The sequence below is a fragment of the Acanthopagrus latus genome, chromosome 7 (assembly GCF_904848185.1).
Source record: "Acanthopagrus latus isolate v.2019 chromosome 7, fAcaLat1.1, whole genome shotgun sequence".
Lineage (NCBI taxonomy): Eukaryota > Metazoa > Chordata > Actinopteri > Spariformes > Sparidae > Acanthopagrus > Acanthopagrus latus.
In genome coordinates this window covers 24,707,737-24,723,489 of record NC_051045.1, presented here as the reverse complement: position 1 = coordinate 24,723,489, position 15,753 = coordinate 24,707,737, and the positions used below count along the sequence as shown (strand labels likewise).

The following is a 15,753-nucleotide window of genomic DNA, read 5'->3' as shown; positions in this document are numbered from 1 at the left end:
AGTGGGGACGAGCTCCGGGGGAACGGTCTCGAAAAAAAAAAAAAAAAAAACTTCATCAAAGTTAAACGCAGCTGACAGCTTTTTACATTCATTTGTGTCATCTATGGATTTTACGCGATTATTTTTATCCTCGGGTAACCGTTTTTATTTAGTCTTCCGGAGCACCGGTGACACGGACTGTCTCGCGTGGAGGCGTCCCGCTGAGGGGAAAAAGTGAAAAAAAAAAAAAGAAAAAACAGCCGGGATCTCAGATGAGGAGAGCTGATTGGCAGACACACCGTGAGGTCTACTCAACGCCGGTGCTTGAGGAGCGCTCGCACATACTGTAAACCCCGCAGGCGAACACTCAGAGGGGCTGCACGCTGCGTGTATGCTGAACACGGTGGGAAATACTACTTGTCTGTGATTGAGGACAGCGCACAGCAAATTGCACAGATCCACACACACACACACACACACACACTACATGGAGTTTTACACCAAAGGTATTAGGGAGACACATAAGAAATCATCGTCACACACCTTACAGCCACTCAGAAACACTCCCCGGCTCTTGACAGCACCGTGACCGGACCACCAAACAACACTCGGCAAGATAAAAGCCCACACAGCTCGGCTTTGTCGAACAGCATGAGCTCCACACACCAGCAAAACAGACACACACACAACCACACACAAACAACCACACACTACCTCACTGTGTAGGAGAGAGCTGGCATCGCCGGAGCTGCTGCCTTACTTTTTTTCCTTCAAACATACTATATGTGTCTTATTCGCTTTTTTTTTTTCCCCGTTTTTTTTTTTTTTTTTTTTTGAAGCATTCAATGACAGTGTCAGAGCAGTAAAAAGCCATTTTGAGACAAATCACGCAGACACACACACACTCTCTCACACACACACACACACATTCAAAGCTGATGTCTGCAATGAGATTTCTGATGACAAAACCATTTGTCAGCGATGCCAAAACCAATGACCATTGAAAATACATCATAACATGACACAAAATTGCTTCAGAGTGAAAATGGATTTCCGCAGAGCATGAACACACACACACACACACACGCACACACACGCATGTACACACTCACTCCAGCAAGGGCATTTGAATCCCCAATTTGGTCACATTTTATTCATTTATGACAGTCATCGCTGTAATTTATGTCTCACATCATCAGAAAGAGCCGACAACAAAATACACAACACGATAAGACTACAGAGACTGTCATCTGATAATGTTATATCTGCTGAACAGCACTGCTCCTATGATGTTTCTTGAACAATTTACACATATACTGTAAACTCAAAAAAACATATTAAACTTAAATTAAAACCTTAAACTTTGACAATCAGTATTTTAATTATGTGTACATTTTCATAAATTTTAGTTCAATGCCAAGTGTCACATTCAACGCAATTTATGCACCAACAGAAGCTTTTCTCCCACAGAAAACACTGCTCCTGGAACGCCTCGTCATTAGCCCCGCCTTTAATCCTGTGACTTTGTGACATCACACTACGTCACCATGTCACACATTTGCACAATTGATGTCTTGCGGCTAGTTTGGCACGTAAGAATTGATTTGGCACAGCGGCACTGTTGTTGTGAGCGGTGCCGGGTCAGGCGTGTGTGAGCTGACCAATCAGAGGACACTGTGAACTCTGACCTCTAGTTAGTAGCTTCTTTGTAAAGCGCTATTTTAAAACAAAAGTTAGAGGTTTTATTATGTTTTCTGAGCGGCTGTTTCGTCAACTTTTTCCAGTTTGAGTTGTTCAACTCCGAGTTAAATCACTCATGAACCATCACCAGTGGCGTTGCGATGGTGTTACACCACAACCTCAACACACCCTCTACAAACTGAGCCCACACACACACACACACACACACACACACAGCGGGAGGGCCTACCTTCTTCATGCGTCCGCTGCGGGTGCCGGTGAACGCCACAGTGTGTCCGCGGTAGTCGTAGGCCGCCACGGACGTCATGCCGTCGTCCTTGTCCACGTAAAGCGGGATGCCCTCGATGGCCGTGGTGCCCCCTAGAGGCTGGTTGAAGTCCTGGCCGCAGAAGTTGTCGTCTATCTGCAGCGGCTGGGGATAAAAAAGGAGAGAGAGCCATTAACTCAACTATTAACACTTTTTAAATCCCTTTCCTCGTTAAACCAACATTAATTCTTAAAGAAGGAGGGGGGCTTTCCATCTCCTCGGCACTTAGAGCGCGTTTTATGGTGCTGGAGCGAAGCCAAGCTGCTGCAGATTTAGGGGAGGAACGGTGGAGAAATTAATGGACGTAACTGGAAAAAATTAACTTCACCCCCCCCCCCCTTTTTTTTGTTACTTATACTTTTTTGAAAACTGATGGACATGAGGAGACAGCGGCGTTCGTCTCTCAGTGGGGGGGACAAAGAGGCACGATCAAACCCGCATCCAGCGGAGGCCTCTGTGATTGATGCCTTCTCCCTCCATCTCAGCCTTTGATTATTTCATAGTACACGATGTCAAACCAAGCAATTAAGCGTCCCAGCATGGTTGGAATGGATGAACAGTTGTTCGCTAATGTTTTAAATATTGATTTCTTTGTATACAGCTTTGGCAGCATAGTTTCTAATAAGAGACGAGCCAATACAGGGAGTACATCAGACGGAAGCTGGAGTAAACATGGAGAAGAGGGTGGGGGGGGGCATGTGAGCAGGACACCGGAGGAGATGACAGAGAGATGACAGGAAGTAAATTATAGGTCAGATTAGCATATCATAATCAAAGTGTCTGGTACAGGCGCATCGCCACGCTGATGTGTTGATGTGTCACGCCTGATTTATGAACCTGCGCGTCTGTGTGCGGGTGTAATAGGCGTGTCATTAAAAGCATGTGATAGCTATGTGCACATCAGGAGGTTCCCCCCCCCCGACTCTGACATGTGTAACGGAGATAATCGACAGCGACTGAATTACCACGGTGACCTCGCACACACACACACACACACAAGCGCACACCTCGCACTCACTGAAGGGAACACACAACCTCAGGTCCACGCGAGCCTGGGAGGAGATTACACACAGATGCTGGCTCTCACACACACACACATATACCGCGACTTACACTAATAAACACACAAGTCCACGCGTGGGCAGCACATGAGCCAAGTTGCCGTCCAAACGTAGAGCGAGTTTCAAAAGAAAGCGCTCAGTGAATGCACCTTTCCATCCGCTTTTTGTGGGTTTTTACGAGCTGGTTCGAGACAGTTTGAAGCTCTGATTACTCATCCCGGCGCCACTGCCAGTTTTCTGACTGTCCAGACAAATACGATAGAGGCAGAGCAGCAGTTTTCTGTTTTGGTGAATTAGAGTCCTTTCAGAAATGTCCATGACTTCAAAATCCCGACATGGTGTACCGATCGTGCAAAGGCAAAGTGCAGTTGCTTCAATTCTAGAGTCCTGGGAATTTATTACATTTACATACTTATTACATTTTATCTGTACATGGTTTTGTTTATTGTCTGCGAGTTCAAAAAGTTACTAACGATGTTAGTAATTAAGTATTATTTTGCAAGTTTGAACTTGTTTAGATGGCTGGATGTGTTAACTATGCATTAGCTATGATCAAGTTCCAGTCTGAGTAGAAATATCCAGCAAAGCTACTTTAACAAACATGTGTAGAATAAGAAAGAGAGACTGAGAGGAAGTGAGTGAGAAGGGGACGTGGCTGTTATCTGTACACTAATATCAGCATTCTGTCTTGCGCTGACTGGCAAGCTAGCACTAGCCCGGTGATGGCACATACGTCTTGAGGAAGTGGCCCATCAAATAAAAGGTTACACTGGTGAGATGTCGGCATTTGGTCCGGCCTCGCCAATGTCTTCCAAATTATCAAACGCCTCTTTTTTCCAATGTAACGTCACACCGAAGTCCACAAGACGTTTCCACCTCCAGCAAGAAACAGAGTCGGTGTGTATTCGCGCAGCTGGTGAAACATGAGCGCTGTCTAGAACGGCCGCGATCAGCTCTGGTGAACATATCGCAGGACCGTAACGTGGCTGAGACGGTGCCGGTGGAATCTGGTGGCTCCTCCTTTCGATCGTCCCGAAATTAGCTAGAAGCTACAGGCTGTACAAACACAGGCACTCCTGACAGCTGCCACACACTGCAGTTACTGCACCATTTTTTAATTTTTTTTTTTTTAAAGATAGATTCAGGAATGAACTTTTCATGACAATGACATTTTGGACTTCAGACAAATGTGTAAAGCCAAAGCCAGAGTGTAGGATTTGTAGGACAGTATGACATTTTCTGCTTGTTTTATATATTAATTTGAGGAAGGTTACCGCCTCCTCATTGGTCACACGCATCTGACATTTTCATCTGTTGTTATTTTGCCGTCGCTTCTATTCTTCTGTTCTCTATTCACCAAGTATTTACCCATCGCACTTTGTCACATTTGAGCTTTATTGATGAAACACCTTTTTCCCCCTCAGCCAAGTGGGGCATTTAATATGCATTTGCTCACTAACAAGCTCACTATGGTTATTCACATGCAGGCACAAACTGAAAATATGAAGCCCCCCAAAAAAAGGATATTAACATTCACAAACACACACACACACACACACACACACACATACACACACAAACGCCCACACACACACACACACAACCGGGATGGACCCTCCCACACTACACAAATGACCATGCTCGCTTTCTCTTGTTCATTACAAGACGTGTCGTCTCCATAGAGACTAATCAATCACCCCATCCCTCCAAACCAGCAAACTGTCAGAGAATGTGTGTGTGTGTGTGTGTGTGTGTGTGTGTGTGTGCAACTAACTGTGTGTGTTGCAGGTTGAGGAAAGGTTAAATAAAAAATTTAAAAAAAAAAGAGCCTGTGGCAGATTTTTTTTTTCCTGCCAGAGACGCTGCAAAGTTGAACTTCTAGAACAAAGTGAGAGAAGAGGGGTAGGGAGAGATGGAGAGACGTACGAACAATGCTTCGGCTTTTGTGCGATTTACATAAACATGTTCTCAATTTTGGAAACTGTTTAGCAAGTAATTTGAGAGGAGGAGAGGACAAGGGTGGGGGGGGGGACTAGAGCAAGTAAACAGAAAAAGGAAAAAGAAAAAAAAAAAAAGCAAACGAAGTGATGCAGAGGAGATGGAGTCGGATATGATGAGGAGGGAAGGAACATGTGGAAACCAAGACGTGGAGAGGAGGAAGAAGAGAGAGAGAGTCTGGCTCAGTGACAGTGTGAACCCTGGTCTTGGGTCGCTGCCACTGATCCCCCTTCTTTCCTCTGATAAAGACAGCAGAACTTCCGCTCATTTCCTCTCTCTCTCTATCTCCTTCCATCCCTTTTGCCTCCTCCTCCACTTCTTGCTCCTAATCTTCTTCTTCACTCTTTTCTTTTTTTTTGTTCCCCCACATTGCTCTTTTTCCTCTCCCAGGGTTCACCGGCCGGTGGGAAATCACGTCCATCCCAGAGGAGTTGGTCTTTTTATTTTACTATCTTTTTTTTTTTTTTATTGCTTTCACATGCCTGCGGCTCTTTCCTTCCTTTGTCCCCTTTCTCCCCCCCCCCCTTCCTCCGAGAGCATCATCAGTGCGATGATCCTCGAGCAATGACAGGTCACGGGGTCGTTTTTAAGAACTCCACCAAGCTGAGGGTAAATAATACGGCACAAAGGGAAGACTTGTGAATACTGAATCAAAACCGGCCTGACACCCTCTTTTGTGTCCAAACCAAAACTTTTTTTTAAAGAACGCGACCGCAGTAAAAATGGTTTATGGCAGTCGCTGGTAATAACAATAATAATTTAGCCGGGATTTATTTATGCCGGGGTGCCTGTACTTATAAACTAATCTGCACCGCCAGTGTCTGTGGGGCTCGCGCAGAAATGAGATCGCCATCTTCCCAGCGCTGTTTGCCGGCATGCTGGGGACGCTAATGGTTTGTTATGTTTAGCCTGACTTGCATCATTACCATAGAGTCAACAGCTCAGATTGAGGCACAGTGGAGCGTTCAGTCGACGTGTTTTCGCCGCAGACAAATGTGGCCTCACACAGACCTGACATCTGCTAGCTGTTGTGTGCCTTGTAGTCATGTAATTCCTACGGCGTGCCTACTCTATCATCCCTCCCAGCAGCTCGGCGAGGACACGCTTTTTCAGCCGCTAATACGGACCTGACGGGAGGGCCTCGTTTAAAAAATACACAGACTTCCATCATTTTGATCACCTTCTGTTGGTTTTGTTTTCCAGCGCCGAGGACTCAAAATTATAGGTCATTACTATTGTATCGGAAGCAGTTTCAAACGTGATAAATGTCATGAAGCCCAAAGAAATCCTGACCTACATGTAATCCTCATCATGCACACTGAATGCAATCCATTTAAACTGAGGAACTTCACGCATATGCCCCGAGGTTTCTTCGAGATGCAGGCGCGGGCTATTCCCTTCCCAAAGTGGAACTAAGTCGACAACGGCGGCTGAAGTGACACTGACGAGAGTGCAGGGATGTCACATGTTAGCGAGGCACTCAATTACAAGTGTAAATTGGGCCTGAGACCATTCCACGCTGGTGGATCTAGGCCCGCTTTTGTCAAACATGTGTTCAATATTTGGACATCCAATGAAGGCGATCACTGGGTCTTCAAACAAAGGTCACAAGTAACACTGATACTGGATGACATTGTGCTTTTGAGACCGGTTCATTATGGGGCATGCCGTTACGGCCATTTGTAAACTTAAGGGGACATGCAGAGCAGGAATCTGGTCCAAACCACTTCTAAACCAAACTAAACTGTTAACATGGTACGCTGATCTCACATTACCAAAAAACACAGCTGGGTACATCTGAGAGTAAGAACCAAGTTCCTGATTGATAAAACTCTGATTCAGATCAGAACATTTCAAACAATTATCAAAGAGCAGTATGGAACTGAGCGAGAATTTGAAGTTTTCCAGTACAGATTAAGTAAGGACACACTATAACCAGCCTTTCTTTCAAATGGGCCGTCGTTCAATCGTGACCACTTCTCCTAAGGACGCACAACGTTTCGTTTCAGCATTGACAACACACTGTTCACATGTGTCGACATCAGAATGTGCAATGTCAAGTAAGGCAATTCAACTCAAAAAGTCCTGCTACAATCGTTCTGCTGCTTTATACAGATGCAAAGCCTGCACTTTTTTTTATCATTTTCCCAGAGGAGCCTGTCTAACATAAACATAATTACAGCTCATTTAAGACTTCTTGGGTAAATCAGAGTTTGTTGACATGCCTGCATGTTCTTCCAATCTCGTCAAGCCGTAATTTATGCTCTCACATTTTCGTCTCGGACACTCTAGATACCCCCGTCATTGTATCGAACACACTGTGTGTCATACTATCAGGGTGAGATTTGATTGATGAAATTCATTATACTCAGGTCACTCTTCAAACAACCATTTACTTCTGTGTGTTGCGATTTTAGTTCCACCTTGACTTGAAGAGGTGAACTGTCTTCAATAACTGCATTGATTATTTGGATAGTTAAACAGTATTCAGTACAAGTATGTACATTATCATTGTCATAACACTCCACTGTAAGTAAAAGAATAATAAGTGTTATCAGCAAAGTTTGTCCAAAGTACTCATTCTGCAGTGAAAATGATGCTGCATTAATGTGATTCTTACAGTTCACTACTTTTAAAGTCTGAAGCTGTGCTGAATTACTTTATATACTGTTGGCAAGTTTAATCTACAGCAATGCATCATATTCTATTCTGTTCAATGGACACAGAGGAACAGCCCTGTTCTCAGCTAATCCAAGAGGGTTTTTCAATAGTTTACTTAGTTTAGCAATGAACAAAGTCGTCCTTCAGTTTTTTTCAGAAACACACTTCAAATTCGAATTCTCCAGATTTAACCCAGGAGATCTTACAAGTTTAATTAGCTGAAGAAGTAGGAAAATGTTCAGATCAAAAACAGCTTTATAATTAAAATTCAAAATCACCAAATCTGCAGAAACAGTGGACAGGAAGAGAATGTTTATTGTAAAAGTAGAAGTATCTGACTAAAGCTGTCGGATAGAGCTGACATGTAGTGAAGTAGAGGCAAAGTACACGTACCCTTTAAATATAGTAGATACCTATTTAGATTCCACCACTGTGTGTTGATCAGTGTAATGACCCTTTAATGTGTCCCTAACATAAGGTGACCCGCTGTAGTCTTTTATTAGTGCCTCCATAAGCGCTGTGTAGCTTGTCCCTGTCGGCCTGCTGGACCTCTGACCGTGCTATTATTACTACTAGCTATAGCTCATACTCAGGACACTGTACATAGCATTATCTCACACACACATGCACACACACACACACACACACACCTTTTCACTATTTCCAGGGGGTTAGACAAGGACAGAGTCCCCTGTGCTGTCCTTGCCAAAGACCTCTGCTGTACACAGGAGCAGGCTGGCCCCTGGCAACACACACACACACACACACACACATAAACACTCACAGACCCCTGCCAAACTCACGCTGCGTGAATGATGACGGGGCGATGAGGGAAAGAGTGGGGCAAGTGAGATGAAGAGGGAGGGAGAGGGGAAAAAAAGGAAACAGAAAGAGGGGAGACAGGAGGGAAGACACGGGGGGAAGGCAAAGGGTCAACAGCACTCTTGTCACCACTAATGAGCCTCAACCCGGGACGTGAGGGAGCGAGCGAGTGGGCCAGTGACAGAGTGGCAGCGAGAGAGAGAGAGAGACATTTGAATTCAGCTCTTTGAGTTGTCCATTAGGCGTGTAAGCAGAAGAGCCGCCGTGACCGTGCGGTGGTTTTCAGAGGATGTGGCGCTGGGAGGGACACATTACCAACACAACCCCCGTCGCAGTGATCAGACACACACACACACACACACGTCTATTGTTGAAACTGCAGTTTCGGTAACCTTCTATGTGTTTGTGTCCTTTCTTTCCTAACTTTGCACTGAAAAAACATCTTGCAGGGTTTATTTGCATATCCTTCAGTGTGGTATAAAATCATTTTACCAGCAGCGACAGCGGCGCTGGTATTGTTTTCACCTTGTAAGTCTCGGTGTGTGTGCGTGTGTGTCAGGTGTTTATGTGTCTGTGTGTCTGTCTGAGGATGGTTTTTTTGTCACTGCAATAACGAAAGGTGCAGAGATTAAAACTATACAGAACTGTGGCTGAGATACAAATGTAGGCGCATGTGGGCTCTTTCCATTCAGAATCTCTCTTTAAAACCATGTGTGTGGAGCGCTTCATAGACGAATGTATGTCAAACATACCATAAGGGTAGACTGAACATTACGTCGTTGTTTATCACAATCAAAAGGACTTAATCCGCAGCACGAACCAAGCATTAAACAAGAGCACGAGCACATGCGCGCTAATCTGTACTTCCGAGTGCAAGAAAAACAGGTTTATGCTGGGTAATGCGACGCAGTGGGAATCAGGTTAAGCTTCGAAGCATTGTGAAATCTACTTTGCAGCTTCGTAATCTCATTTTGCTGAATTGGTCACTTTATCCTCCACTACTTCCTTGAATGAGACAAAAAAAAAAAAAAAATGGTTTTAAAAAAACGGCTAACAGCACAAACTAGCAGTTACATAACGTAGAATAGCTCTGGAAGAGAGGCCGTCAGCGGCTCACTCGGTTAGGAACTTTGACCCGACCTTCAACTGAAGCTGGACCACGTCCAAATCGTTGAATTGAGATCTAGACAGACTGAAAAACGAGACATCTGATCACATCTCTTCCAGCTTAGAGGACATTAAAACAGGCAGTGTTCACTATTGACCAGGTGATGACTCAGTTTAATTGAGGATATAACTGTCAAATGAATCAATATTGATGATAATCATCATGGAATGCTGCCCTACTTACAGTCATGGAGAACAGCTTCTGTTGTATGACTTTACAATGAATGTTCGGTGGCCGGCTCGTCAATTAGTAGAGCGTCGTGCTGGGTTGTCTTTCCACTCTGTTGTGGGTCGGCTGCACTAGAATCCTCTGAATGTTGAGTCTGTGTCAAACCGCTTCTGTTTAGGATTGAAGCTGCCATTGATCTATTGAGAATTGATTAGTTGTCACCTTTCAAACTGGTCGCCAGCTATTCGGATAATTGATGTGTCAATTTGAGGGAGGGAAAAAAAAATAAAAAATTCTTTAATTCCAGCCTTTTAGATGTCAATGCTTCCTGGTTTGTTCACTCCTGTGTGACAGTAATATCTGTGGCTGTGGACAAAATAAGATATTTAAGGATGTAGCTTTGGGCTTTTTGACAGTTTTCCCCAATTTCTGACATTTTACCAACCAAACAACTCATTGACAAGAAGATAAACAACAGATTTATGGACAGTGAAAAATGATCTCTAATCGCAGCCCTATTTGAGTCTGTTTTAGATGATGGTCCAAAACGTTGGATCTAGGAGAAGCCTTACTCTTGTTCCTGATGTAGTACAATGTTCTCATGTGCACCCCCGTCTCTCTCTCTCTCTCTCTCTCTCTCTCTCTCTCTCTCTCTCTCTCTCCCTCTCTCTCCCTCCCTGTGTAGTTTAATGGAATGAAAGTACCTACATCTGTCTAATTGACTTTGCCTTCAAATCAAAAGCGAAAAGCACTGAAAAAAAAAACACATCACAGAGAGAGAGAGAGAGAGAGAGAGAGAGAGAGAGAGAGGGAGAGGGAGGGGGGGGGGGGGATGAGTGAGTTGAGGCCGTGATTGAGGTAAACAGAGAGGGAGACGGAGGGAGAGATGTTGTCAGCGTGCTCTCCAGAGAGCCTAAATGTCTCGAGCATCTCCTCATCCAACACCGGCACAAACACATCGCTCCAATCCCGCGGAGAGCGGGCGGGCGTGTGAGCGTGTGTGTGTGCGTGTGTGTGTGTTGAACATAGCTCGCGTGTCACTCCCAAGTGGGAAAGATAATGTTGAAGCGAGAGTTGTACTACTGAGACACGCTGGCTGATGCAATGAACAACAAGACTTGCAGAGTGGAAAAATGCATTTAATTATGTGAGGGTTAGCTAGTGTGTGTCTTTGTGTGTGTGTGTGTGTGTGTGTGTGTGTGTGTGTGTGTGTCTTTGTGTGTGTGTGTGTGTGTGTGTGTGTGTGTGTGTGTGTGTGTGTGTGTGTGTGTGTGTGTCTTTTTTAATAAAGAAAGGAGATGAGACTCAACTGGCAAACATGGGAAGAAGAAGGAAAAACACACACACACACAAACACACACTCCTGGCCTGCATCCAGGTATTTGTTGTGACTTGGCGTTGGAAGCGGAGAACAGCGCTGGTTGGCCTTTAGATTCCCCCTGTGAGCCAATATCTGCTCTCTAATTGGTTGTTAATGAGTGAGTGTGTGTTTGTGTGTGCGCATGTTTGTTTGTCAGCGTGTAGAGAAAGAGAGAAAAAGTCTGTGCGTGTGTGTGTGTGTCAGGGGTGCAGTGGGGATCTCTAACATCTGTCTAACAGACTGGGACACTTGAAGCTTTGACCTGCTTCAACACAAACACAGACATACACACACACAGAAGTACAGACGCACACACATGCCATTGTGCGCATGTGGGCGAGAAAGTGTGTGTGCACGCAGTGGGGCAAGAGGGAAGTGTATGGGCAGCCTCCACGAGACATCCACACAAACACACACAGTGGACTTTGTGCAGACATCTGGCAGTGCAGTCTGCTCTAATGGCAACAGAACCGCGAGCATCTGTATCTCACACCCACACACACGCACACACACACACACACACACACGAATGCCGCCACATGTGTTAGCACACACAGCGGCCACCTTCTATCATCAAAGTTGGTTAAATTACTATTAAACATGATGTGCAAGATATAAAAAGACACAACTTGTCACAACTAAACTTCTAATGATACTCAGATGAAACGATAAGCTTGCGCATTGACTGTGTACGCATGTACCGTCATCACCACAGGCCATGGACAAGACTGATAATGGAGCAGTGGGACCCTCAAAATCAAATCATCTCATCTTGTGAAGCCACCTTGTTGGTCCATAAAATGTCGAGAACAAATTTGGGGCTAAAGTGACATCTTCAAACCTTTTCTTTCGTCCAGCCATCATTTCAAAACCCACAGACTCTTCATTTAGTGTCAAAAATGAAAATGAAAGAAAAACAGCTAATCCTTACATTTAAGAGGCTACAACCAGCAAGTCTGTCATTTCATTGTTTGAAAAACGACGACAATGATTAAACAGTTATGAAAACAGGCGGCCATCAATTCTATTTTCGAACAGTCAAATCAAATAATCAACTTATCGAGAAGTGGTTGCAGCCAGAGCTGTGTCTCTCCAAGCGAGTCACCCATTCAGTTGCATCTTGTGCCGTAGCAGCATGAACACAAGCTTGCGAACTTGTGCACGCAAACATGCAGCTGGTGTGATAGACACTCCACTCCACACATGTACCGACCGACAGATGGTGGCTGCTTTTCTTAAAACTGTCGTTACGTTTCTAGTCACAACACTTGAATATTTTCGGCGAGATGTCGGGACATTTTCCACCATGTTTGTGGCGACAAAATTGGGTATTTCTTGCCACAAACATGATCTTTACCTAACCCTATCTTTGTGTTTGTTGCACCTAAACCTAACCAGACCACTGAGCGTAAATAAATGTAAAGATGCAACACTGAGAAATGTAAAGCTTTAACATATCTCGACTATGCAAACACTTACGAATGGGTTGGCCCAAGTGGCTTTGCTGTCATTTTCATTGCAGCAAGAATTCCCAGTTTCCTTCTGATGAGACTAGACAATAATTGCAGCAAAATGTGAACTATGCAGATTCAAACAGATCTGATATGCAGTTGTTAAAAAGCATCACACTTTTAATCTCTCAAGGATGCACAATGTAAACAGACTGTTTTGATTCATGAGAAACCTCCACAGGCTATTTCATAATTAACTCACCCAAAGGGCCAATTTCCCCAAAAGTGTTTTCCTTTGAATTGTTCTTGTTCTTACTTCACCATCAGTAATAGCTGCCGTTACTATAAAGAAGCACAGTAAACACTCTACTAATAATTAGAGAAAAAAAAATCTATTTTGTTGAATAATGTGTTGAAAAAAAGCATCTGAGTCAATTTCAGATCAGTCTTAACCATAGTCAGTATAATAAAAAACAACATGTGGGATGCTCTTTAGCGACTGCATATCCAATTTTTTTTTTTTTTAAATCTGGATAATTTACATTTTCTAGCAATTATCGTTGAGTCTCATCAGGGGGAAACTGGGAATTTTTGCAGCACTGGTCTCTTTACATTAACATACATATGCTGCAAAGCTGATGAAGATGTGACCATCTTGGTGGATTGGTGACTTTATTTACACAGGCAAAATGCCAGTGAGACCATTTGCCACAAGTCAGTTTCTTAAACGCTGACGTGAGGTCCGACTGCCTGGTCCTGACAAAACATGGCATCACCAGCCCGATGCATCTTTTCTTTTTTCTTTTTTTCTTTTTTTTTTTGTTGGTTGTCTTTACTTTTCTGTGAGATCATGAGTGGAGGGAAGGCACTCCGACATTTCAGCATCTGTTGTTTTGGCTTGGGTGAAATGAGGAGTATTAAGTTGGAGATGGAGGGAGAGCCTGGCAGCGAGGAGATGTGCTCTGGTGGAACGAAAAGCTGCAGGCAAAAGAGAGAGAAAGAGAGAGAGAGAGAGAGAGAGACGGAGAAAGACAGAGAGAGACTCGAGCCCCGTAGGTCAGAGTCGGTGGAATAGCTGGGACGCCAAGAGATCAACATTTATTTTGCAACTAGATTTATTCCTCACAGTTCCCTCGCTCGGCTGGTTTTATCACTCTCTGCCCATTCGTATATCTTGTTTTCTTTCATTCTTGGATTCCTTTCTCATCCATTCTTCTTTTTTTTATCTCTCTCTTTAGCTTTCTCTATTTCCTTCACTTCCCCCCTCTGTGATGAAAAACAGATGTGCCAGGGTGAGCAGTGAGCAACATTTTCAATAAAAAAAACAAAAAAAAACACACATAGCTTGACTGACCTGCAACCATGAGGAGTGAATGTGTGTGTGTGTGATAATACTTAGATTTCACAATGCTTGTGGAAGGATTCTGGTTGTATATGTTGTGCATGACATTGAATAGCATGTAACCGCGTGTGTGTGTAGGTCCTCGGTAACTCCCACATTTTCAAATGTTCATAGTTTTTTCTTTCTTCTCTCTCTTTTCCCTGAATATGTGCATCTGCACTAGACTTGCAATGATTTATGTCTATTATTGGACAAAAGATGAGATTTGAAGGCATCACTTTCAGCTCTGCGAAACTGTGATGAGAAATTTTTTTTTTTTCAAATTCTTATGACATTTTATGGACTAAAAGACTAATTAATTAATCATGAAAGTAAGTGGCAGGTTAATTAAACTGAAAATAATAGTTAACTGCAGCCCTAAATTGCACAACACAAGTGAGAAATCAGAAATAACTGACTTCAAGTTACTGTTCCTGAGTTACCCATTGGTGTAAAATTTGTTTGGAATTATCGTATGAATTCTTGAATTATGGCAAGAAAGATGAACGAATTGGATATAAACATTTATATCCAATTCGAAGAACTTCCAGAAACAGGTTCTTGATATATCACATTCTCTATAATGGCACAGACAGACAACCCGAAAAGACAACACACGATATTTCTTGTGATTGCGTTGGTCGATCTATCTGTGTCTATCCATCATGTGAGAACGATCACTCCTCTGTAGCTCTTTCTGCAGTTTCCTCCATTTTTTTTTTCTCCACCAAGGTTTTTCTTGGGGTGATGGGGACTTTTGTCATACACTGTTCAGATTGTAAAGCCTACTGAGACAGTGCGATGTGTGATTACAGGCTACTGTGTTTAAATAAAACTGACATGACCAGTTGTCCATCTTCACTTCTGCAGTCATCCCCTCTTTCTTCGTCTGTTACCCAAACAGGGATTGGTGAATGCAGGGAGCCGTAGCGGCTCCGAAATCTGACACACTCAATATACTTTAAAACACCTTGAATCGCTCTTTTGGGATAATTTGCTTTAATTGCAGAGTTTAAGGCAAGGACGCCGAATCATGTACTTGATACCTGTTGCTTTAAGTGCCACACCGGTGGATTCAAAAACAAGTCACAGAGCAGATTTGAAATCCCTGCCAGTCTCCGTGTTTGTCAAGACTAGAGGCCGATGGGAAACCTCTCTGGGTCATAATTTCATGAAGGCGCACGGAAAAACAAAACAGACAAAGTAGACGCATCCCGCAGGGACGGAGACAGAGCCCTGCGGGAAAGGGAGAGCCCGGCTCCAACATTCGGGGTGTCAGTTGGCCATATAGGTTAACGTGCCACAGTGGGACGAGGCTCGCTTTACCCCAGATAGCCTCGGCCATCGTCTGAGCTAATTCCACATGGAAAGCTCCAGTCTGGCGTGCAGTTTTTCTGGCACAATAGTTTTGTTTGACAACTGTGATGCACACTTTTGCCTTCACTGACAAGCACACTGCCGTCTGACAAATACGTTTTTTTTCAGTTATGTTTATTGTGGAATTCAAATTGGAATAGTGGGGTTCTACATATCTTTTATCTTCATCTGAATTGAAGATTCCATACATCCACAATGCTCAAATGTCAGTTTATGCTAATGGGAATTTTATCTTTTTTTTTTTTTGTAAATTAACATAAAATAATAAAAAACATATGACAGCGCTGCCAGCTGGCACATCACATCTTTAATGCTCTGT

At 43.7% G+C, this 15,753-nt stretch overlaps 1 protein-coding gene across 7 annotated transcripts in view; it reads right to left on the bottom strand.

The window, feature by feature from the left end:
* Window positions 1-15,753, bottom strand: part of LOC119022961 (plexin-A1-like) — a 294,058-nt gene that overhangs the window by 215,809 nt on the left and 62,496 nt on the right. For 6 of the 7 annotated variants that reach the window (XM_037104478.1, XM_037104481.1, XM_037104484.1 and 3 more), the window contains one exon: window positions 1,910-2,092. In XM_037104478.1, the coding sequence (XP_036960373.1) occupies window positions 1,910-2,092 (183 nt within the window). Of the gene's footprint in view, window positions 1-1,909; window positions 2,093-9,880; window positions 9,992-15,753 lie in introns of those variants that run through there. The other variant, XM_037104482.1, reaches the window with a different exon arrangement.